Source organism: Corythoichthys intestinalis, chromosome 11, assembly GCF_030265065.1.
Source record: "Corythoichthys intestinalis isolate RoL2023-P3 chromosome 11, ASM3026506v1, whole genome shotgun sequence".
Taxonomy (NCBI): Eukaryota; Metazoa; Chordata; class Actinopteri; order Syngnathiformes; family Syngnathidae; genus Corythoichthys; species Corythoichthys intestinalis.
The window spans coordinates 52,277,991-52,303,901 of NC_080405.1; the positions used below are offsets into that span (position 1 = coordinate 52,277,991).

The following is a 25,911-nucleotide window of genomic DNA, read 5'->3' on the forward strand; positions in this document are numbered from 1 at the left end:
AATGAAAATAATGTATTGTTTTGCTCCTGAGTGTTAATTATCATCCCAAAGTTATCCTTGGAGACGCTACAATATACTAGTATGCCCGTCTGTCATTCAAAATCGTTGGAATCCCTTATGTATTTATTTGGGGACCAAAACTTTTGAATTTTACAGACAAAAACAGTTTGTGTATTTGTCAATGAAAACTAAAAGACAAACACATTTTGGAACTGACTAAATTATGACTATTAAGTATTTTTGACCAAAAGACTAAGACCGAAAATTAAAAGGGCTGCCAAAAACAACACTGCGTCCAATCCATTTGAACTGCGACGGTGGGAGTGAATGAACGTTCGCATTTCAAAACTGTCATTGAGAGCATATGGAAAATATGAAGCATAAAGTTTGAATTCATGACAATGTGACTTTAAGCATTAAACTACAAAAATCTCCCTTTCTTACCATAAGCAATTGATTGCATTATCACGGTCTCTCTCAAAAGATGTCCTTGTATTGACATTTTGATTTATGATTTATGACCGATGTGTCACATTTTCCACTAAATACATTAATGAACCCTAATAAACCCATTTCCTGCAGTTTTTTCGATGTAGTCTTTTAAAGGAGTCTGTAAAAATCCATATCACAGCCAAATGTTTGGCACAGGTGGACATCATAAATCCTGTCACGGGCAATAAACGTAATCATTGGACATCTCTTTTGAGTTTTGACAGGTTTATTTAGCAGTCTTTGCTGAAACTCCTCTGATTTGTTCTTAAAAGCTCCACAGATTACATGCCCTCTGACCTTCCTCTTCCCTTACTTCCAACTTTTTTTGCCCAGCAAGCAGAGGCGGATCTAAAAAAAAAAAAACATTTATGTTGTGGCGAGAGAGGGGCAAGAACTTACAGTGGGGCAAATAAGTATTTAGTCAACCACTAATTGTGCAAGTTCTCCCACTTGAAAATATTAAAGAGGCCTGTACTCATACCTGTCAACCCGAGGCTGTTGGCAGTCTTACAAATAGTGACTTACAGTATGCCCTTACGAATTGATGACTATTATTACAACGTTTTAAATAGCGTGCAATATGAAACAAAAATCAAAATAGATTTTTAAAATAATATGAATTTATTGGTAATATTGTCACATATAACCAGGTGCAATCAAAGAAGAATCATTATCTTCAGCGACATCATGATTACTAAAATTTAACAGTGACTTTTGTTATAATTGTATGTAGCACTTTTGGCAATTTCTAACATGTCTTTTGATGGCTGCATTTGAGCTCGCAATTCAGTTTGACTTGAAGTTAGTTTGTTAGTGTGTCCAATTAAAAAGGCCAATTGATAAAATAAACTCAACAATGCAATCTTTGAGTCAGGGAACATTTCTTTTGCTAATTCTCAGAAGTGATCAGCAATAGCTGCAGGCAAATTGTGTTGGGCAACGAATAAAATCTCCGCTTTAGTCACTTTTCATTCTGCAGACTGCATCTTTATGACCAGTGTTGTTAATCTTACTTTAAAAAAGTAATTAATTACAGTTACAAATTACTTCTCCCAAAAAGCAATCGAGTTAGTAACTCAGTTACCTGAATGTGAGAGTAATTAGTTACTTGGCAAAGTAAGTGGTGTTACCTTTCATGTTTTTTGTTTTTTTCCCCCAAAAAAATAAAAAATAAAAAACTAGGCCTGCAAGCAGGACTGAACGGACCCTCACAGTTTGGCACAATTCGGATGTCACCCAAACTCGGACGGCACGCATGTCAGGGTTGTGGCAGATTTTCCCTTCTCGTAATCTCATGAGAAACTAACTTGCTCGAAACTCGCCTCAATTCAAGGGGGCGCCACTGAGCCATTTTGTTACAGTTTTTTGTAATGTCGCAACATTATAGAAATTTACGCAAAGCTGCATGTACATGAAAAATTTGGTCAGTTTTCATGTATGTTCAGGCCTCCAAACATAAACGGTACTATAAATCGATAAAAATTTCACATTCAATCCAAAATACCCAATTTACTATTAGATTTGGAATATGGGTGCAAGAGACTTTTTGGAGCAGTTTTGCATAAGGTATCGACTCCCCAAATTTCATTACTCTATGTTGAAAAAACCTAATAGGAGAGGCCTTTTTCAAAACTCCTTTCTGCCACCACTAGTTGGCGCTGTAGGTGTAGGTGATGCAAATGACCCCTACAGGACCCGTCAGAGTATGACTGCAGATATGTTGTATATCTGCCGAGTTATGACTGTTCAAAACTTTTGGCGAGACAAAATGTTGACATTTTCACTTTCCTGTTGGACCCTTCTGCTTCAACCAAACCTCAATATTTTTCATCAGGCACCTGAACACATGTCTTAAGGCTCCCCTGATGCAGGTTTGAGGTCAATAGATTTTTTTCCCTTGGAGGAGGAGCCTGTCTCGTAAAAAAAGGCATTTCCTGTTCCCACTAGAGGGTGCTAAGCGTAATGGGTAATATTTGAATGCACTCGTGTTAAGTGTTGGATACCGCACATACATGCCAGATATGAAAAAGAATGAACGTTGTGTCAAGGAGCTATTAGTCATTTACTGAATTTGTCATTTTGCTGAAAAAATGGCCGACTTTAGCGCCTGAAAACGCACCATTTTCAAAACTTAAGATCTCATATGTCTCCTGAACAGTCTCACCAATTTTGAAGACAATCCAACTAACTCCCTCGGCGACAAGGTCTCAAATGTGCACCCTGTAATTCGATAAAAATTTCACATTCGATCCAAAATAACAGATTTCCTGTTGGGTTTGGAATATAGGTGCCAATGCTTTTTTGGAGCAGTTTTGGACAAGGTATAGACTCCCCAAATTTCATCGTTCTACGCTGACAAACCCTAATGTTATAGGCCAATTTTAAAATTTCAAGGGTGCGCCACTGAGCCATTTTGTTGCATTTTTTTCCAACGTTGCAAAATGATCGAAATATAAATTTTGCCGCATGTATGCGCACATTTTGGTTACTTTTCGTGCATGTTCAGGCCTCCAATTTGGCCGTTTTCATTTGCCCTGAAAAAAAAATATATATATAATCCTTTGCATTACAATAGGGCCTTCGCACGCTTAGTGCTCGGGCCCTAAAAATAAAAGAAAAAACATAGTAACCTTTGCCATGTTTGAAAGTCATTATATGTTGTGAATCAACCCTTAAAGTTGTTAAAATTTCTCACATTATTGCATTAGTTCCCTTCAGTCTACTTTCGAAATGTGTTTCATCATTTAAGAATAGATTCAAGTCAAGCTTTTGCCGATTTAGTAGGAGTATTTTAGATAAAAAGTTACTTAGGTTTGCTCGGAAGGTTCTCTACCACAGAACAGAGCCTTTCTGAGAAGTCTACTGCTTTAAGATGGCGGCTGTTTACCAACGCCGGCAAGTTTATCATTTCGCATCTAGTTCATATACATGTGATATCTAGCGTTGTGTGGGTGTAGTTTGTAGGCCGTCGGCTACAGTCAGGTATTATTGGAGCCACCTAGCCTAGCATTGTGTTTGCAACGGCGTCACAACTCCCTTTTTCTCACTCCCGCGCTTCTCTCTCTGTGTCTCGCAGACTTTTCTCGCGTCATTCAACCAACATAGTAACGCAAAGTAACGCACGCCTTTAGATCCTCAATAACGGTAACGGTGTTGCAAAGATGAGAAAAGTAATTATTTAGATTACTCACTACTGAAAAAAACAACGCAGTTAGTAGGGCTGCAGCTATCGATTATTTTAGTAGTCGATTAATCGATAAACTAGTAAGTTCGAATAATCGAGTAATAGGATGAGGTACATAAAAAAATTAAAATACCTGAGCTGGGCCTCAAACGGTATAAAAAATAAATAAATGAGGATTTATGTACAACAAAAGAACAATTAGGTAAGTTACATAGCAAAATTCCGCTAGCTTAAATGCTACAAAATGCTAACTTTTTTTTTTTTTTTTTTACAATGCTACTATCAAATGGCTCAGACACATATTCCCACAATAACATGGCTAAATATACCTATAAACTAAATCATGAATGCATTAAAAAACATTAGCTCAAACAAAAACTTAGCTTATGTTGGTCTTAACAGGGGGCAGCTGGATTCAGCCAATTGGAATGAGGCAGAGTAGAGGGCAGTGTATCCACCCAAATCAATAAAACTAAATGCAAACACTTTCAAAACAAACCATTACAACGCCACTTTAACTAAACGAATACTCGAAGCAGTAAAATGTAATTCGAATGTTTTTTTTAGTAATCGAATACTCGAGTTAATCGCTTCATCGTTGCAGCACTAGCAGTTAGTAACGCCGTTATACTCTAACGCCGTTATTAACAACACTGGTGCCAACTGGGGTGGCAGTTGCCCCTCTATGCCACCAGGGTGAATCCGCACCTGCCAGCAAGTCATGTCAAATTGACAGTAGCATCAAGTTATTATGGGCAAACATTATCTTTCCAGTTAAAAACCAGATACGATGAAGAAATCGCAGCAAAATTACAGCTTAAATTCTGGGTTGAACATATAGTATAAAAACAAAACAATGTTTCAGAAATCATGTTTAACCTACTCTTAATTGAATACACTACCAAAAAAAATATATTTAATGTTCTAACTTTATTGTTCTGAGAATAACAATGTACAGTGTTGTTAATAACGGCGTTAGAATATAACGGCGTTATTTTCTTCAGTAGTGAGTAATCTAATTAATTACTTTTCTCATCTTGGCAACGCCGTTACCGTTACTGAGGCAGAAAAGACGTGCGTCACTATGCATTCAATGTTGTTTGATTGCCGCAAAAAAGTCTGGAAAAATACTGACTCACCGAGACGAGAGAGCAGAGCAGGAGTCGGGAGGAGGTAAGGGAGTGTGACGCCGTTGCAAACGCGATGCTACTATGCTAGGTGGCTCCAATAATACCTGACTGTAGCCGATAGCCTACAAACTACGCCCACATGATGCTTCGGTAGATATCACATATATACAGAACTAGATGCAAATGACAGACACGGCTGCATTAGCAACATATATAATAAAGAACTAGATGCGTGAGTAAACAGCCGCCATCTTAAAGCAGTAGACTTCTCATGAAGGCTCTGTTGTAGAGAACCTTCCTGGCGAACCTAGGTCACTTTTTATTTAAAATGCTCCTAAATCAGCAAAACGTGACTTAAATCTATCTTTAAAAGATGAAAGTTTTAAAACTTACACATGTCGAAAATAGACGGGAGGGAACTAATGCAATAACGGGGGCAATTTTAACAACTTTAACGATTGATTCACAACATTAAATGACTTCCACACATTGCAAAGGTTAATATCTAGTTATTATTATTATTAGAGATGTCCCGATCACGTCATTTTCAAAGTATCGGAATTGGCAAAAAAATATCGGCCATGCCTTTTTTTATTATTATTTTTTTTTAAATTAAACCGTTTTCTAAATGTATTTAAAGTTACAGACATAATATGTTATACTCATCCAAAGTCTTTAGTTTAGGCCTAAAATAGGGTAATCAAATTTATCCCAATAACGGCGGTAATAAGTTTTTTTAAATGTATCACGTTGCAATTAATGCATGCGGTGCACGACCCACTCACGCATTGTCCCACTCAATCTGTAATGTCGCCATTTTACCTATAGAGAGATAAAAGGCTGCGTATAATAGGTAGAGTGAATTTTGGCAGCCTTCGGAGGCTTATTTTAAATGGCTAAAGCCTTACAATCCCTCTCCCGACGATCAAGGCCGGCCCAGCCTATACGCAGACTATGCTGCTGCTTAGGGCCCCTGACCACTAAGGGGCCCCCAATCTGGCAACCTCATTTTATACGTTGTTAATTGAGCATCGTGAATAATGTGGCGTGCATGGCCGTTTATCTGTGCAAACATCCGTTTACTACAGTTTGCTTTATTTGACTTTTGTGAGTTTTGATACTTGATTACAAGCTTAAAAAATAAAAGTTCTTCATTAACTTCTTTCTTTTCCTCTTTTGGAAAATGGTTTGGCGCCATCTAATGTAAGTACTGACAATCATTTGGGGTGAGAAGTTTGAAGTATGCAGTGCAACTAAATCTGATTAATATACAAAATATGGACGATGGGTTGGATTGAATGTTTGGGTTTCACAGTACACTGTGCCGAAATGGTGGGCCAAAAATATGGGCCCCTTGGCATTATTTTGCTTAGGGCCCCCGAATGGCACGCTCAATGAAACGCTCAATCTGTAATAGCACCGTTTTACCCATTTAGAGAGATAGAAGGCAGCGTAAAATGATTAAGTGAATTTTGGCAGCCTTTGGAGCCGTTTTTTAATAGGCTAAAGCCTAACAATCCCTCTCCCTACGATTAGAAATATCATGGGAAACAATGTGGGGAAGCAAGGTAGCATTTGATCTTTTTCTTAACACCTTATTTTATTGCCCAACGCAGAGAATTTATATCAATGGGTTGCACTACACACAGTCATGGGTCCACTTCCCATCATGGTTCCACTTCCCATCATGCATTGGGGCATGGCTGCAGTATCATTTACTGAAAGCTCAACAAATACACTAGGTGGCAATATTTAGTCACAATATACATAGTCACAAGTCTTTCTATCCGTGGATCCCTCTCACAGAAAGAATGTTAATAATGTAAATGCCATCTTGAGGATTTATTGTCATAATAAACAAATACAGCACTTATGTACTGTATGTTGAAAGTATATATTCGTCCGAGTTTTATTCGTTTTTATCTTAAAGCATTGCCAAAATGTATATGACCGGGAAAAATTATCGGGAATGATTGGAATTGAATCGGGAGCAAAAAAAGCAATCGGATCGGGAGCAAAAAAACATGATCGGAACAACCCTAATTATTATTATCTAGTTATCGCAATATCCGCAATACCCCTGTTGTCCCAAAAACCATTTAAACTTCATATTGTGTGACCAGTTTTTTTTTTTTTTTTTTCCGTTTTTTTTTAAGAAAAAAAAAACATGAAAATTATCATCAGTTACTTTGTCAAGTAACTAATTACTTTTACATTCAGGTAACTGAGTTACTAACGCAATTACTTTTTGGGAGAAGTAATTTGTAACTGTAATTAATTACTTTTTTTAAGTAAGATTAAAAACACTGCCAATGTATGGCTTTTGACTTGATTCAAAGGCCTCCGATCGAGTTAAAACTGTACTAAAACAGTAAATTGGGTTTTTAACTACAGCAACATAAAATTACAAAGCAATTTTGACGTTTTTGACAATTACATCACTGAAAAATTGAACAAAATGACACACCTAGAAAATGCCGATGTTGATCTTTTCCGTTCAGAATAGAATGGAATAGTCTTTGTCATTGCCTTAACCACAAAATTTAGTACATTTGGTTTTTTATGGATACAAGATAAAGATGAAAAGATTTTTTTTTTCAAATAAAAATGCGAATATAGACTCCAGAACTGGCATAAATAAGTACAGTATGAGGCTACCATTGTTTAAGTGAAATTAGCATCAATTTGATATTGTGCATCGGGTAAATAGAGCGCAGGATTTGATTGAATTGTTACTTAACTGATTGATCCAGACCGATTTATCGTTATGAATCCATTTCAAAGGCAAGGCGAATTTATTTGTATAGCACTCAAATGTGAGCAAAGGCAGTTCTCCAAGTTTAAATGAATTATTTGACAGATTGTCACACATTATTTTTCCTGTTTACGAAATAGCTTTTTTTTCCTTAATAGTTGTATCATAGATTTATTTCGTGACCTGTGTATCGCCCTGTTGTAGGTTAATCGTTATCGTGAGCCTTGTATCGCAAATTGAAGTACTACCCAGACGTTCCCACCTCTACGGGCCACTAGTTTAAAAATCACATGCAAAGGAGTTTTTACACATGTACACAAATATCAAGACGTAACACGTGCAAAAATGTATGACATCATGCCAATAACTTACTTGGAGTAAAATATTTCCACCAACCAGCAGATTAAATTAGATCATCCTCCCCCAGAAAATGATTGAATAATTACGTCAACGGTTTAATCCAGCAGTTTGATGCGCCTCTTGCATGAAAACACGACAAATATTAGGTGGAGCGACTAGTTTGGTAGTAGAAATATAATAAAATACTGTTATAGTAAGTGGAAAAATGCAAGGTGGAAGGGGACGGATTATTGTAAAAAGCGCCCGGGGTGAAGCTTGACTCGGCGTCCTCAAACTTTGAGCCGCAGGCAGAAAACAAAGTGCTGCTCTGGACAGATTGAGCCCGCCCCCACTCTGAACTTTCGGCCAATCAGAGGCGAGGCCAATCAGCACTCTGGCCAATCAGGGAGCGGGCGCGTCGGGAGACAAATTTGGGAGCGCGTTGGTTACAGTCAATGGCGAAAAAACGTGTGTCGTATAAAACGACGAAATGCGAATATTTACTCATTCGCTGCCAATGACGGCGATGGACGTCCAGTCCATTTCAACTTGGAGAAGGTGAATAAACTAATGTTAATTTGCTTCATCCCAGTTGGAATGGATTGGACGTCCATCACCGTCATTAGTAGTAAATGAGTTAAGTACTAACTCAGCTTAATATAAAATTAAAGGTATATATTAAGTGTATTATTTGACAAAGCATCGATTAATTCAAATGTACAATTTTGCCTGCCGTCTACAGAACAAAATTGGCAAGGGAATGGCTCCACCTGTTGGCCGTTAAGCGTAACTACATATATACATTTTTTAAATTAACGGGAAATTTTCCTTAAAATAAGGCAGGGGTCCCCAAACTTTTTCCTGTGAGGGCCACATAACTTTTCCCTTCTCTGATGAGGGGCCGGGGTCAGTTTGTGACAGAAAAAGTGTGCCGATTGCATGAGTGCCTAAATGTAAACATTTATTGTTTTTCAGAAAGCCACAATCAAAAAATCCTTTTTGGATTCTTCACGGAACAAAAGTAAATAAAATAATAATATAATATAATATATTTTATAATAATAACACTATTAATTAGGGTTGTTCCGATCATGTTTTTTTGCTCGTGATCCGATCCCGATCGTTTTAGTTTGAGTATCTGCCGATCCCGATATTTCCCGATCCGATTGCTTTTTTTTTGCTCCCGATTCAATTCCAATTATTCCCGATAATTTTTCCCGATCATAAACATTTTGGCAACGCATTAAGAAATAAATGAATAAAACTCGGACGAATATATACATTCAACATACAGTACATAAGTACTGTATTTGTTTATTATGACAATAAATCCTCAAGATGGCATTTACATTAACATTCTTTCTGTGAGAGGGATCCACGGATAGAAAGACTTGTAATTCTTAAAGGATAAATGTGACTTTGTATATTGTGACTAAATATTACCATCCAGTGTATTTGTTGAGCTTTCAGTAAATGATACTGTAGCCATTTAACTGTTCTGCCCAAATGCATGATGGGAAGTGCAACCATGACTGTACGTAGTGGCACCAATTGATATATCTTCTCTGCATTGGGAAATAACATAGGGTGTAAAGAAAAAGATCAACTACTACCTTTCTTCCCCACATTGCTTTCCCACGATATTTCTAATTAAGAAAGGGATTATAAGGCTGTAGCCAATTAAAAAAAGGCCTTAAGACTGCCAAAATTCACTCTACTAATTTTACGTTGCCTTTTAGCTCTATATATAGGTAAATCGGCACCAATATAGATTGAATGCGACAATGCATGAGTGGGTCGTGCAGCGCATGCATTAATTGCGTTGAATATTTTAACGCAATTAACTAAAAAAGAAGTAATTAGCGCCGTTAACGCGATAAATTTGATAGCCCTACTTTAAGCCAAAACTAAAGACTCTGGATGAGTGTAAGACATTTTGTCTGTAACGTCATTTAAAAAATAAATATATATACAGTGGTACCTCTACATACGATCGCTTCGCCACACGAATTTTTCGACATCCGACGTATAATTTGACTCGCCATTTGTTTCTACATCCGACGACATGCTCGAAATACGACGACAATGGCAGCACCGCAGACGAATGCACGGCGGATTTTCTTGTGTGACAAATCAACACAGGTTTCAGAAAAGGTTGGTACAGGTGGTGAAACAAGGAAAAAGTTGATGCTTACCTTCGAAATGAAGATGCAAATGACAGAAAAATATGAGCGTGGGGTGGGCATCCGTGAAATGGCTCAACAATACATCTCCACGGTCCTCCTCCGACCATCGTTCGCCAGTCTTTATAAATTAAGCTGACAATTCTTATTGTCTCCAAAGAAATCGCCAGCTTCGCCACGTTTTCATCATTTCTTTTACAACTTATTCAACACAAAACGCCTGCTGTCTGCCGCAATTGATGGTGTTCTCAAGAGAACATTCAAAGTGAAAGTGAAACTCAAGCTCACCGGTCTGTCTCTGGCACGTGAGCCCCGCGGTGCGTTCAGGTACACAAAAAAACGTCCGCCTTATTAGAACCCGATTCGTTACACTATTACAGGAATTATTATTATTCTTTTTATTACATTATTCCAATTTTGATTTATAATTTATTTGTTTTGCTACGTGTAATTGCCATTTGTAATAGCACCAGCAGTATTTTTTAAGGATTTAGTGCAGGTTTTTGGGCTGTGGAACGAATTAATGGAATTATAATGTATTCCTATGGGGAAATCCTGCTCGACATACGACCATTTCGACTTACAAACAAGGTCCTGGAACGGATTAACTTCGTATGTAGAGGTACCACTGTATATATATATATATATATATATATATATATATATATATATATATATATTTAAAAAAGGCATGTCCGATATTTTTTTGCCGATTCCGATACTTTAAAAATGTCGTGATCGGACCCGATCGACCGGGATGCCGATCGATCGGGACATCTTTACTATTAATTAAATAGATAATAACCAAATAACCCTCTCTGGGTTCTTCACAGAAAAAGCCAGGAAATAAATAACACATAAAAAATAAAAAAAATAATATTTTTTTTAATTGTTCAGGGGGCCTGACCAAATGTGGGGGCGGGCCGTAGTTTGGGGACCCCTGAAATAAGGCAATACTGTAGACTCAAGATAAAATATTTTCCACACCAAAATCAATTAAAAGCCTCCCAAATTAGTCTTTTATTGGTTAAATATAAGAAAATCCACTTAATTAGATACACCATGTTGTGCTGTTAACACAAATAAAAGCTCCACTTCTGCAGTGTTGACAAGTTTGAAACGTCATCGCACCCGATATAAGTCTACTTCAATTATTGACAAAAGCTTGAAGCATACAAAGTAAAAAATTATATGAATGAATAGCTTGTTTTTCTCTTTAAAGGAACACTACGTAACTTTTCAATCTTTATAGTTTCATAAAAGTAGTTGGTAAAGGAGGGAAACTGATCTTGAAAATACCTGTTGCCTGCAATAGACGTACAGTTGAAATGGATTGGAGGTCTATTGCCATCAATGGCAGCCAATAGTTAAGCTTTGTTAGGTCACAAGAAACTTATCAAACAAAACAAAAACAAAAAAATCAAAATTCCCGAAGCAAGTAGACAGAGGCCACACTTATTTGAATTTTTATTTATTCTTTTTAATATTTTACAATTAGTTTGAATTCATTTTTTAAAGTTTTAAAGAAAAACTAGGTAACTTTTCAACCTTCATAAAATATTTTCATAACATTTGTGATGAAATGTCGACTGGCAACTAGTTGAATGATACGTCTTTTATAACTTGAGGGGGTCTGTAAAGTGGCCGAAAAGTGTCATTGCATGTAATTGACTTTCCTATATATGATTTTAAAATTAAAAATAAAAATTCCGGTAAAATATTGTCTATAAAAGTTGTAAAGCAATAAAACAAAGACAAAAAAAATGAATGAAATAAAGAAAAAAGATATTTTTATAATGGGTCAAAATTATTTTTCCAACAGATCATGTGACAAGCACCTTAGACGCTCATTTGCTTTTTTTAGCCAAAACCACCTGAAGACTGAAAAGGCAAGATGGTTATACGTATTTTTTTTTCAAACCTAAGCTTTCAAAAGCGACAACAACTACTGAGCAGGAACCAAGTATTGAAAATGTGGACCATGAAACGCCGCAGCGCACCGCCAAAATGGTGAGCGAGCAATTTGCCCCACTAAAGACGCTAATTGTACAACAGAGCCCCAATCGGTGTCTTGCTAATGTAGTTACCCCGGTCAAAAATTGCATCCCCTGGCCGCAGGGGCGCGCACACACACTCACACACACGGGTTATGTCAACTTAAACAATTAATTGAAGCCAGAAAAGAACTGAAGTTATATATTTTGGACATCGACGTTTATTAACTCATTTGCTCCCAAAAACGTACAAATACGTTCTATTTTTAATTGTTTCAGTATCCCAAAGACGTATTTATACGTCTTTTACGTTTTTTTTTTTTTTTTTACAAGAGACATCTCTGGGTTCTGATTCAATTTAGCTCCAAAGCACAAAGCTGAAAATCCATTTTAAAGCAATAAAACTGGCCACTGGAGGGCAGTACCACATTTGGTAAGACCCGCAACCCGATACAACGGCAACGAACGGCCGGGCACCGGCGGAATACGACCGAATGGAGAACAACTTAGACGACGCCCGGGGTGCCAGGCGCTGGAAGACAGAGCAGAACGACTGTGGCCACCAGTGCAGCGGACGATGCCGTTGAGTCTAGGGCTGCAGCTATCGAATATTTTAGTAATCGAGTAATCGACTGAAAATTCTATCGATTAATCGAGTAATCGGATAAAACAAATATATTTTTAGGTGAAGAGCAATTATAAATATACATGAGAAAACAAGACATTTCATCTAATCTTGAGCCATTTTCAGTCAATCAATGTCTTTATTTTCGATGTATATTGTTGAAAACAGCCAACAATTGCATCTCAGATGTAACTAGAATAAAAAAAAAAAAGACTAATTCACTGCTTTCACTCAAAAAACTTTTAGATCTTATTAAAAAAAATATATATATATATCTTACCTAAAAATGCCGTTACGCTTGATAACACACATCACTTAAAAGTTAGGATTTTTTCCCACGTGTTTCAATTGAATTTCTCTTTGTGTCAAGCCATTTTTAAGTTCTAGTTAAGTTTTAAGTTAGTCTAAACTGTAAGTCCTGATAGGATTTTGAGTTTTTGCAGTGTTCAAAATAAATGTATGATACAGGCTGTATTGGAGCACATTAGGGACCAGTGCTACTTGGTGTTTTATCCAGCAATGACTACTGAGCTAAAATTGATAGTTAGCATGATTAAGTTTTTATTTTACACCCTCATCACTCCACAATGCTATGTTAAAGCCTGTATGTAAGACACGTTAGCCACGCATCGACAGTGGTCATAATTAATTGAAACCTAGCCCTCCGCAGGGCTAACGTTACGTGAGCTAGTAGCGACAGTAACGTTAATCTTACTTATTAGCGCTCTTCTGCTTTAAGATGGCGGCTGTTTACTAACGCTGCCCAGACGCGGCCAGTCTGTCATTATGCATCTAGTTCAACATACATGTCATCTCTATGAGACGCATCAGACGCTACCTGTACCAACGTAGCATCGTGCGGGCTAGTATTTAGCAACGTCGGCGTCGTTTGTGGCGGCTGTCGGCTGCAGTAAATTTTTTTTTTTTTCCTTCTTCCTCTCCGCACGTGACAGCGCGTTGTCCCGCATTAAAAGTAGTCCGAGCAAAACGTGATGCTTAGAGCTGTCAAAATAAACGATTACTCGAGGTGAATAAAACTACTCGGATCAGTTTTTAAACTCGAGTTACTCGAGTTGCTCGAGTACTCGTTTCAGCTCTAGTTGAGTCCGTGCTGCTCTCCGAGCAGACCCCACAAAGACTCAAAAAAATCCATCTTTATGAGACAGGCGGCGATGAGGGAAAAGTTTAACTGGCTATCGTGGCCACAACAGCGTCATCTCTCAGTTAGTTATGTGTAAATAAATTGTTACTTTGCTATCAAAAGCTCTATTTGTCTTGTTGTTTATGTTATTTTGTAAAAGGAAGACATTATTTAGATGTTTGGGATGTAAATAAAGCAAAAAATAGCTGTGTTAAAGTCAAAGTTATGCTTGAAATGTCTGCTTTCACAAAAAGCTCAATTTCTCTGTTTTTTCATCAGAAATTTAACTCAAACTACGCTATTTTCTAATACTGATTTCTAAAGAATGGAAAAAGATATGAACTTACTTTTTTCCTGCTGAAAGAAGAGAGCCTGATCTTTCTTTTGGTGGGTTCCATGTTTATATAGCAATAGAACAAAATTTTCTGTGGGCCTTGCAAATCAGTCAAAATCCAGTAAAACGGCCGGAAGGGAAAGGGGTTGCACCGTTGAAAATGGCTGGGAGTGAATGAGTTAAACTGGAGAAACTCCATACAGGCCTTGAATTATAGTAATAGCAGTTATAGGTCATCCTATGAGTAAAACAGTAAAACATTGCCTATTTTTTTATACGTTCAGTACGTATGTTACATAATATGACTAAAAAAAGATCCAGGGGATACAATTTTTGATGTGGCTAAGTTTGCACGACATCAGCAGGCGTACCATTTTCAGTGGATGACGATCTTGGCGAAAAGTATAGCTGTCCTAAGTAGCCTGATTTAGAATTCCCCTCAAGAATGATGGGAAACAAGAAACGCTCATTTTCAACTTCAGTTATTTTTATTGCTGACACTGCGTTTCAGGGTCATCAACATGTTGTGCGCCCCACTGCCCCAAAAATCACTGCCTATGGTACCTAAAGCTTCCCACTTTTCCTGCCATCTGTGTGATCATCAACCTAGTGTACCTAATGAATGGGCTTTTCGTCATCAATGACATCATGAGGGATCCTGAGACGTCCATCCGTGCACTCGCACTCTTCTTTACGCCGCGCGCCGCCAGTCGAGCAGCCGAGGCAGCAGGCGCTACGCCCCTCCGAGCGGCAGGCGGTGCAGGAGAGGACAAGCTGGCGGCAGAAGCGCGTGGTGCACAGCTGGTAACGGTCCCAAGGTCGTCCGCAGTACCTGCAAACTAAAGAAAGAGTAAAGGTAAGGGCTGAAAAGGCGGAACAAAGAGGAGCGGTGAAGGTCAGCTCACCCGCGATGACGTCGTTGTTGGTGGAGATGGCGTAGCGCTCGTCAAAAACGAAGAGCTTCCCGCGGTAGAAGCCGTCCGGGAAGCGTTCCAGGTATTTGTGGATTCCACCTTTTAGCTGGTAAACTTCTTTACATACTTTCTACAAACAATTAGGGAAATATTAGGTATAAGTAGAGTAACTTCAACAAGGCGCTTGTGAAGTAACAGTTTTTTAAAGGCTGAAGGCCTGTCATATCGCCACTCAGGTTTTTGTTGTTCTTGTGGACACTAACTTTGACGTCCTACTCCTCTGTCATTCGTGAACCGATCATCTTGAAACTTGGTGGCTTTGTAGCAAGGAACTGTATCTATCGATCCTCGGAGCCCGATTTTGATTTTTTTGTATCAGGATTGATTAATTAGTTGCGGACTTATAAGTATACAGGTAGTCCGCAGTTTCCGAATGAATTCAGTTCCTGCGCTGGCGATGTAACCCAGATTTCCGTGTATATCGGAATTAACCCTTTGAATACCTCAAAACACACTCTGAATTAAAAAAAAAAAAAAAAAAAAATTATCCAAAAACATGCCATTTTTGTCCTCGCTAAGACGTTGGCACCAAGTCCTAGCTAGACAGCGAACTAAACTCTGAAATGACAAAGTCAGACGTCCGTGTGGTTTGCTGACTTTATTCAGCTGCTCATGAAATCAACACTTGCAGAATAAAACTAAAACAAAATGAAATTAAGTCAGTCTCATCTTCAATAACAGCAATTCAAATTTGCATTGACAAGTAGCTGCTGATAGAGTAATAACAAACGATTACCATGTATCACCGATAACGTCCACACATCATCAAAAACAAACACATGAACTCGCCCCAAGTATTCAACCGCAATTGAAAACGCACAATAAACAGTACAAAAGGTGTTATATACAGCCGTCGCCTCTGGACGATACTTCACAAGAAACAAAATGTGCGCGCAGGCTGTCACCTCTGCCACCCGGCTGATGGTTGTTCTGTGTGCGTGTGGGGTGGGTGGCGAACATCTGTTCATGCGATCGCTTCCTGTTCTACGCTTCCTGCGCCAAAATAAATGCATGCATCACAAAAACTAAGGTCAACATTTGAAAAAAAAAAAGACGAAACTCACTGCGTGCACTTTTGTTGCTTGTGAAGCATCCACGGAGGCAATACCAGTATATAACACCTTTTGTACCGTTTATTGTGTGTTTTCAATTGTGGTTGAATACTTGGGGCAAGTTTACGTGATTGTTTTTAATGATGTGCGGACGCTAACTGATAAATAATTATGTGAAAACAAAACATTAGTACAAACTGCGGCATGTGCAGATAACCAGTTTCAAGCTATACCGTGGTATGAAAACGTCGGGGTTTCGGAACTGCCAAAATTTTCCGTCATACCGTCCCTAAGGTATTAGCTATTTTTTATGTACCATAAATGCAAGGAGAAATCCCTCCCCCACTGGCTGTTGCTCAGTGTCAATGAGTCAGCTGTGCTACACAATGGCTGGAGGAGGTGAAAGTCCTGAACTTTTTCCCCCCATCGACGAAAACGAAATCGCTGGAAAGGGAATACTTCGGCTACAGTAAAGTTATAGACGGCCGCGGCTTAGAGGAGGAGGGCCAACCGACATGTAAAACATGTTTGCAGAGGGTGGCTGCTGAGGAGGCAATACCTCCAATATGGTTTTGCATTTATACAAAATTAAAGGTTAGTTAACACTATCACAAATGTTTCCCACCACCTACGAGAGTTAACTCCAGTGTGTTTAGTGTGTCTAGTGGTGGTAAAACGTGCTTTTTTTCTCCGAAAGTGAGAGTGTGTGTTTAATGTCAACATGATACTAGTCATCCACACGTGGTTTTTATGGAAAATAATTCAATTATTTTTGTTCTGATGATAATAATGTTAAGTGTGGCTGTGGGTTTACGCTCACCAAAAGGACTGCATTTATTTTAATTTTATCTAGAATATTTGTTGTTGTTTTTTTTTTTATTTTAACTTAACATTATACTGTACATATGTTCCAGTTTGCTAATGTTTTGAAAAATAAAAATCCTTTTCAATGGAAAAAAGTTTATTTTTTTACCCAGATATCTCAAAGTAACACATTTTAGAGTTGTAATCGTAATTCTGTGATAATGTGAAAACATGATATTTAGGGCTGCAGCTATCGAATATTTTAGTAATCGAGTAATCGACTGAAAATTGTATCGATTAATCGGATAACACAAATATATTTTTAGGTGAAGAGCAATTATAAATATACACGAGATAACAAGACATTTCATCTAATCTTGAACCATTTTCGGTCAATCAATGACTTTATTTTCGATGTACAGTATATTGTTGAAAACAGCCAACAATTGCATCTCAGATGTAACTAGAAAAAAAAAAGACTAATTCACTGCTTTCACTCAAAAAACCTTTAGATCTTATTAAAAAATATATATATGTACATCAGAGGTTGCGCTAGACATTTTTGTTGTCTGTCATTTTGACTGACAGGGTCATAAAAATCCGGTCATAGTCTATTTTTACCCGTCACTTCAATTTTTTAAATGATAATGATGACATATTCAATAGTCTTTAGTTTTCATTCATTTTTAATTAATATTGTAACACTTGCTTGGCGGCGAAAAATTAGACACGGAAGTCGTGGTATTTTTCTCCCTTTTTACTCTGCTTACCAACAACTCCGCCCCCAAAGAAAAAGAGGCAACGATATAGACCCCAATCACCAACGTCACACAATGATCTTAATTGTGGTTGTCAGCCCAAAATCTTCTAAATATATATTAAATGCATCTTACCAGATATAAAAAGACTACTACATAGTCTGTGGTGATCGTTTGGTGCCCAGATTTGTTGTCGAATTACAGCAGTCCATCTCGCTCTCATCTTCGGGTCTCTCAGAATACGGTAGAACTTCAAGTCTCTCCGTCTATCTTCTCTGTTACAGCAACCAACCGCCACACACGCCTTCACCATTTTGATTATTAATATTAACGAGCAGAAAAACACGCCGTAATAGGAGGCATGTACGTAGCGGTAATGTGTAAATATGACGAGCTGACACACAATATGGCGGCTCCGGTCAGGGGGGCGGAGTTGTGACGTCATGTGATTGGGTGATTGGATGACGCGCTGGCACACCGGGTGCACCAATAAGAACCTCGCGTTGATGTGTCAATCACGGTGCCGCCGCCAGACCCCGGTGACGCTACAATATTCTGACAGAAGAGCCAACGACGTCATGCATTAAGAGAGACAATAGCTAATTAATATGCTGACTCGCCACCCTGTGGTCTGGGGTGTGAATTGCAACCTGTCAAAATGCGGACGGATATCAGTTTTTTCCGTCACCGTTTTAAAAAACCGGTCAACGACGGAAAATATCCGGTTAACGCGACCCCTGATGTACATACCTAAAAATGCCGTTACGCTTGGTAACACACATCACTTAAAAGTTAGGATTTTTTCCCACGCGTTTCAATTGAATTTCTATTTGTGTCAAGCCACTTTTAAGTTCTAGTTAAGTTTTAAGTTAGTCTAAACTGTAAGTCCTGATAGGATTTTGAGTTTTTGCAGTGTTCAAAATAAATGTATGATACAGGCTGTATTGGAGCACATTAGGGACCAGTTCTACTTGGTGTTTTATCCAGCAATGACTAATGTGCTAAAATTGATAGTTAGCATTATTGAGTTTTTATTTTACACCCTCATCGCTCCACAACGCGATGTTATGTTAAAGCCTGTATGTAAGACACGTTAGCCATGCATCGACAGTGGTCATAATTAATAGAAACCTAGCCCTCCGCAGGGCTGTTACGTGAGCTAGTGACAGTATTGTCAATCTTATTTATTAGCGCTTAGCGCTCTTTATTAGCGCTTAGCGCTCTACTGCTTTAAGATGGCGGCTGTTTCCTAACGCTGCCCAGACGCGGCCGAGTCTGTCATTTTGCATCTAGTTCAACATACATGTGATCTCTATGAAACTCATCAGACGCTACCTGCTACCAACGTAGCATCGTGCGGGCTAGTATTTAGCAACGTCGGCGTCGTTTTTTTTTTTTTTTTTGGCTTCTTCCTCCACGCACGTGACATCAGCGCGTTGTCCCGCATTAAAAGTACTCCGAGCAAAACGTGGTGCTTAGAGCTGTCAAAATAAACGATTACTCGAGGTGAATAAAATTACTCGGATCAGTTTTAAACTCGAGTTACTCGAGTTGCTCGAATATTCGTTTCAGCTCTAGTGATATTTTTGCTTAAGTTTATCATACCGTCAGAATCTCATACCTGCACATGCTTAGAATAAGCAAAAACTTACTTTGGAGCAGAGGTAAGTGGATCCTCTCTCACAGCGAATTCCCCCAGTGCAGTACATGAGCACCTTCTTGTCTCGGAAGAGCTCCAAGTTCTGGTCCACGTAGTCTGGGAAGTAGCTGAACTTGCGGATGTCTGGAGCCAGACATCCCGAGAACTGACCCTGATTGGATGCGATGAAGAGAGTTTGAAATCACCTAGTTCACCTCATCAATAAAAAAGAAGGATGTCGTTACGTACAATTTTACTCTCGTAAAAATTACGGCAGTCCAGCAGGACGGTGTCACTGTGCTCATCGCCCTCAGCCATCAGAGCTTCTACCTTTTTGTGAAATTCCTCCGGCTCTAGATGAACTCCTGATCAGAAAAACATATACAATGTTTTTTACTAGTGTTGCACCAATACTGATACTAGTATTGGTAATAATGTTATGGTAATGGTAATTTGTGTGATTCAATAAACATGCTTCATGCATTTCAATGGAGTTCAGTGTTTGCATTATTTTTTTTTTGTACGGGAACTTTTCCTGCAAATGAATATCGGCTCCAAAAAGCGGTTATCGGCCCCTCTAATGGTGTTTAGAGTATGCAGTAAAAAATAATGTATATATTTGTTCAAAAATAATAATTAAAAAAAGTGGTATCGGCACACAAAAAACTGGTATCGGTGCAACAATACTTTTTACACTTAGAAAAAACTTTTTTTTTTCTAAATTCTAGTACTTTTAGGATGGTTCAGAAAGTGAAAACAAACCAAGCTAACTATAACTGCAAAAAAACGTCATATTTCCGGTTGACATGGCAACCTAGCATCAGTTCATACTTACCTGCGAGTCGATAGGAGAGAACATTGGGGTCCAATCCCATTGGGACAATTTCCTTGAAGACCCCCACCTTCAGCTCGGTAAAACACTCAGAACCGCCGTCGCTTGTCTGAACACATGCAACGATGGTGCTGAAACATGATCACTCATTGCCACGTGGGTCGGAACGTCATATTTTGGCAAATACCCTACCTTAAAATCCTTTTTTACCATGTGGAAATGCGGATGCGAGCACATGGCATCCACGTAGACCTCAGTGGCGACGCGGGTCCCACCAACGGTTCCGTTGATGCCCTCTGTACCCACTCTCACCTGAAGCAAAATATGACATTTGTCACATTTGGTGAGAAGTAAAGACACGCTGCCTCGCAACTACTGGATTGCGTACCTTGCCGGTTAGGCGGAGACGCTGGCACAAAGCTCTCTGCCAAGCGCAGACGACGTGCGGCTCCTCCACGTGGCAGTAGTGATAGTACAGTAGAACTTTGCCAGGTCCTCTGAGCAGAAAAAGAACAAGGAATTAAAACTAATAGTGGTGCCGATACCATTCTTGGGCTCCCGATACCTGATGCTGATACTGTATTGATCTCACGAGACGTCTAATCCATTTGAAGTGGGAGGGCTGTTCATTCAATGCCACCTTCCCGCTCAAATTCGATTAGAAAAAAGATTTGAATTAAATTTTGCTGCTTTGAGTATTCATTTAATTAAAGTGGCGTTGTCATGGTTTGTTTTGAAAGTGTTTGCATTTAGTTTTATTGATTTGGGAGGATACACTGCCCTCTAGTGACAACAGTGAATATGACATAACTCATTTCACATGGCTGAATTCAGCTGGTCCCTGTTAAGACAAACATAAGCAAAGTTTTTGTTTGAGCTAATGCTTTTTTAATTCATTCATAACTTCTTTTCTAGATATATTTAGCCAGTTTTGTGGGATTATGTGTTAAAACAATTTGTGAGGAGAATTGTAAAAAAAAGTTAGCATTTTATCACATTTAAGCTAGCGGACTTTTGCTATGTAAGTTAGCCAATTGTTGTTTTGTTGAACTTAGATCCTCATTTATTTATTTTTTATAATGTTTGAGGCTTAGCTCAGGCATTTTATTTTTTTATGTTCCATGTCCGATTACTCGATTATTCGAACTAACTAGTTCATCGATTAATCGACTACTAAAAATAATCGATAGCTGCAGCCCTGGATTGGACGTCTATTAGTGATAAACTTATTTCAATTTGCGACATAAAAATTAATTCAAAACAGTAACAAGATTTATTTTTCAACCGATTTTTTAAAAGATTATTTCATCAATGTCAAAGCATTTGCATTTTACCTGAGTAACTGCTATTGACATCTGCGAGTGATAAACCTATTGAAATTCACAGAAGAAGGATTACTTGATGCTACACGATTGAACATCTATCATTATACAAGGGTATCCTTGTTTATCCTTTGTTTACAGCTGAGTGCGTAGCAAGCGGTAGGGCTGCAGCTATCAATTATTTAAGCAATCAATATTCTACCCGTTAGTTCGAATAATCGAGTAATCGGATTAGGAACATTAATGCATTGCAGAATCAATTTCAGGAGATTTAAAAGAAAGGCTTGCTAACATTGCAAAGAGCATTAAATGTGAACACAAAACAAAATTCCCAAGGGTTTTTTCAAACTATTCATTATTGCACTTTCATTTCACAATTCAATTAGTTAAATAAAAAATAGTCAATGAAGCTCAAAGTACAACAAAAGTACAATTAGCTAACTTGCATAGCAAAAGACCACTAGCTTAAATGCTATAAAGTGCTCACATTTTTTTCAGTTTTTTTTTTACAGTGATCTTAACAAATCATCCAAACACATATTCCCACAAAAAAAAAGCAAACAGCTAAATATACTTCTAAACCTGTGGTTCTTAACCTTGCTAAAGGTACCGAACCATACGAGTTTCACAGGGGCATTTACCGAACCCTTGGGAATTTCGTAATAAAGCCATTTTTTAATGAATTCAAAACCTAGCAAGCTAAGTGAATTCCTGTTCAAATTTCTTACAAATAGTCAAATTTACTACAAATAGTTTTGCCTTTTCCTAGTAATTTTCTCGTTGGAAAATGAAACCTATTTCATTTCACACTGTTTTTTTTTTTCTTTTTTTTTCAGGACTACATTCTCATTTTGTTGTCGCATCCTTTCATCACACACTATTTTCATGGCGTCTAATGAGGCAATTTTTTTTTTATTATCTGCTGTGCAGTTCACGCTGTCTGTAGGTCTGTTATACTTATACCTCAAACCAAGTGCCAGTCAACCTTCCACTAAGCAAACAGATTTCTACTCCCATAAGATAAAGGGTTGTCAGTTGAAAAAAAATGGAATAAAGCCTGTTAACTGAGAGCAAACCAGTCCAAAAATTGGTCTAAAAAATGCCACTTTTCCTAGATTTAGTCGGCATACAACATAGGGCTCTACATTTCTTAACCTTAACCAAACCCCTGAGGCTTACTCACCGAACCTCAGTTAAGAACCACTGCTCTAAGCTAAATTACGAATGCATAAACAATCATATTATCACAAACAAAAATTTACAACCTTATGTTGGTCTTAACAGGGAGCAGCTGGATCCAGCCATGTTAGAAGAGTTATGTCATATTCACTGTTGCCACTCGGGTAGTTTATCCACCCAAATCAATAAAACTAAATGGAAACACTTTAAAAACAAACTAGGGGTGGACGATATCCATTTTTTGAAACCGATATCGATATCGATAACTTCCTGCTCCTCAAAGCCGATACCGATATCGATAACCGATAATATATATATATATATATATATATATATATATTTTTTTTTTTATGTATAGCCTGAGTTTTTGAACACCTGGAGGTTTAAAAACAAACCAAAAAAACTAGAGGTGGATTCAACATAGATTTGCCTTTGATCTAACCAGATTTTTCATAATGACATGAACAAAACAGTGCGTTTCACTTCTGCACTGCCCGACAGCCAGCTAAAAATGAATCCTTCCATACACCACAAGGCTTGGTCTTTTCTTGCTTTTATGGGAAGACACTCGTCTTAATAATGTGAAAGTACAACAGAAAAATACACATATTCAATACTCAATATACAACAAACTGCACAATACACTTATATACACAACTATTATATGTATAGCATAGCACACTAGCTTGAGCTACTAAAGCATTGGCTGGCTTCTAGAACACAACAACTTATTAAGTTCTGTACATATGACCCTTCACCACAGAAGTAAAAATATGGTGCACATCCATATGTTGTAGTAAACATAAAATACTTACATATTTCCGAGGCGGAAACGTAACAGAAAGCATTCACGATTGTCAATGCGACCGCTAGACACCGCAATGTGTATGTGAATGAGCTTGTAATGTGAACAAAACTACTGTGACAAAAAATAGATGCAACAAATTATTCTGACCATCAGGTGGGAGCAATGCACCGCAAATGGTCAACTGCTTTCCTATACTAGTGTGTAAAGTCACTGTAAACTGTAAAGCCAGCACAATACATATTATCGGTCCTATTAATAATGTTATTGGATTTATCGGGATGACGTCATAATTCCTATTATCGGACCAATAATTATCGTGCACCAGTAAAACAAACCATATCAACACCACTCTAATTAAACGAATCCTTGAAGCAGCAAAATTCGAAGCTTTTCTCTAATCGAATTACTCGAGTTAATCAATTAATAGTTGCAGCACTAGCCAGCAACCATCTTGGGTAGGTCGACCAGCGGTTGGAAACTAGATCTTGAAGAGTATATATTGTGTACCATCAGCACGTCAATTCTTAGTACTCATCTTAGTCTGTTACTTGCCAATTCTGAATACATTGTAGTGCGGTATTGGATACTATGGATGCAACCCTAAAAAGTACCAAAAAAAATGCTTCAAACCATGCATACCTCTCAAGTTGCTCCTCTGGGATATGACTAATATCTGGCATCCAAGCAGAGATGTTCACACATAAGCTTTCATCGCTCGGTTTGACATCATCTTCCTCTCCCTGCCGGCTTTGGCTAAGCGTTCGCTCGTAATGGGCCCACGCAACCCGCTGGATTTCACCGGCGTGCATCCTGGCAACGTGCCGGTGTACTGTGGCGTGCTCTGTGAAAGTAAGTCCACAGCACCGCCAAGATGGACTCCCGCCTGCTTCTGGACCCGGTTCCCGCTTGGATGACACAAAAGCAGCGAATGACTGAAAAAGATAGATTTTCTTGTTAATGGGGGTGTGACAACATCTCGAAATGGAGCTGTATCGCGATATTTTGTATCGGAATAGGTTGTCGATAGGCTCCCGATAAATTGTTTTAAAATTATGTAACAGTTTAATAAAGAAACTAAGAGGTTGCTACCAAAATTTTCCACTACAATAGTGTCTATCTTAACTCTTTGGCTGGCATTGACGATGCTAGATGTCCAATTCACTTTGACTCCGTCTAAAGCCGTTAATGGCACTCAAACGTGAACATTTAAAGCCAGTCGAAATAAATAGAATGTCTATCGTTGTCAATGGCGGGCAATGAGTTATAAAAGTTTGCAAGAATGTTGCAATAATATCGTGTCGCTATATTTATTGACAAAAATTTTGCACTGAAATTCTTACAGTCTGTAAGGAACACTCAGGTTTTGACAAAGCGGTAAACAGTTAAAAAATAGACATTGTTAAATTTTCCATTTTTCAATAGAAATAATCCGCCACAAGATGGCGCTAAAGCTGTGGCTTTTAAGAAAGTAGCAATTGTTGTCTGAAGGACTCGTTTTTTGTGTATTAGGAAGTAGCGAAATCTTAGGTTATTAGTGGATATTATTTTAGATACTAAATGTGTATCCATTTCTAATGGGGTTTTTTTTAAATTGAAGTTGACTTCACAATATAAACCAAGTTTTAAAAACTGGGACGTGTATACGTTTCAGCGCGGCTAAAATACTGCGAGCAAAGTGACGCGAGTTCACATGTACATTTCGTACCTTTCTCTTGTTGAGGTTGTAGAGACGTCTGAGAGGTGCACACAGCTTTTTCTCCTCTTTTAATGGATTACCAGGCGAACACGTTTTTTCTTCTTCACAGTCCTGAAACTCCGAGCAAATTGAAGACATGTTTATTGTATTTTTTGCAGCAGAAAAAAATGCTTCCAATGGGGAAGCCGGACGGAATAAGCGGTTGCACTTTCCTTATTATTTATTTATTATTTTTTTTAAAATTGTTTTTACAATGTACAGTATTTTAAATATTTATATTTTTGTTTAACTGCAGCATCATACCTATACACATTTGAGATATATGATTTGAAGTTGAAAATTAATGAGTCATTTTAGTGGGCTGTGGGCACAAACAAATTAAAAATAAAGGAAAGAAATGGTGATTGAGTTGTAATATGAATTTTTAAAAAGTATTGTCTTCGAGTATTTCCGTTTTTCACCAACATAAAAAAAATGTTTTGACGTCTACATCAGTATTTTGCGTGGTAGTTTGATGCATAGATATCGCATTTAGAAGGCTAGTTGCAATTAGCGGCATAAGTAACTGAAAGCCATCTTGCGTCAGAATTTTCCATTTTCCCAAAATTCTTGGCAGATTTACAAAATGTTTGCGTTTAAACAAAATGTATTAACACGGCTATGATTCAGG

The 25,911-nt window shown here is 38.0% G+C and overlaps 2 protein-coding genes across 2 annotated transcripts in view; both read right to left on the reverse strand.

The window, feature by feature from the left end:
* fgfrl1a (fibroblast growth factor receptor like 1a) overlaps positions 1-8,182 on the reverse strand; it is a 109,683-nt gene extending 101,501 nt beyond the window's left edge. The window contains exon 1 of the mRNA XM_057850399.1: positions 7,934-8,182. The gene's annotated coding sequence lies outside the window, so the exon portion shown is untranslated. The remainder of the gene's footprint in view (positions 1-7,933) is intronic.
* A 2,967-nt stretch (positions 8,183-11,149) lies between these two features.
* Positions 11,150-25,427, reverse strand: LOC130923603 (thiosulfate sulfurtransferase/rhodanese-like domain-containing protein 2). The gene is made up of 9 exons (XM_057849377.1): positions 25,251-25,427; positions 24,185-24,477; positions 20,625-20,733; positions 20,429-20,548; positions 20,240-20,345; positions 19,654-19,769; positions 19,418-19,576; positions 15,083-15,221; positions 11,150-15,016 (listed from the first exon to the last, which is right to left on the reverse strand). Exons 1-9 carry the CDS (start codon positions 25,377-25,379, stop codon positions 14,793-14,795), a joined length of 1,395 nt encoding a protein of 464 aa, XP_057705360.1. The 5' UTR covers positions 25,380-25,427; the 3' UTR covers positions 11,150-14,792.
* Between the last annotated feature and the right edge of the window lie 484 nt (positions 25,428-25,911).

Coding starts and splice junctions, on each gene's coding strand:
- LOC130923603 (XM_057849377.1), bottom strand. CDS start 25,379: ATGTCTTCAATTTGCTCGGAGTTTCAGGACTGTGAAGAAGAAAAAACG. Junction 20,346..20,428: donor TGGTAAAAAAGGATTTTAAG/GTAGGGTATTTG, acceptor GCATGTGTTCAG/ACAAGCGACGGCGGTTCTGA. Junction 19,770..20,239: donor TCTCTCCTATCGACTCGCAG/GTAAGTATGAAC, acceptor TTTTCTGATCAG/GAGTTCATCTAGAGCCGGAG.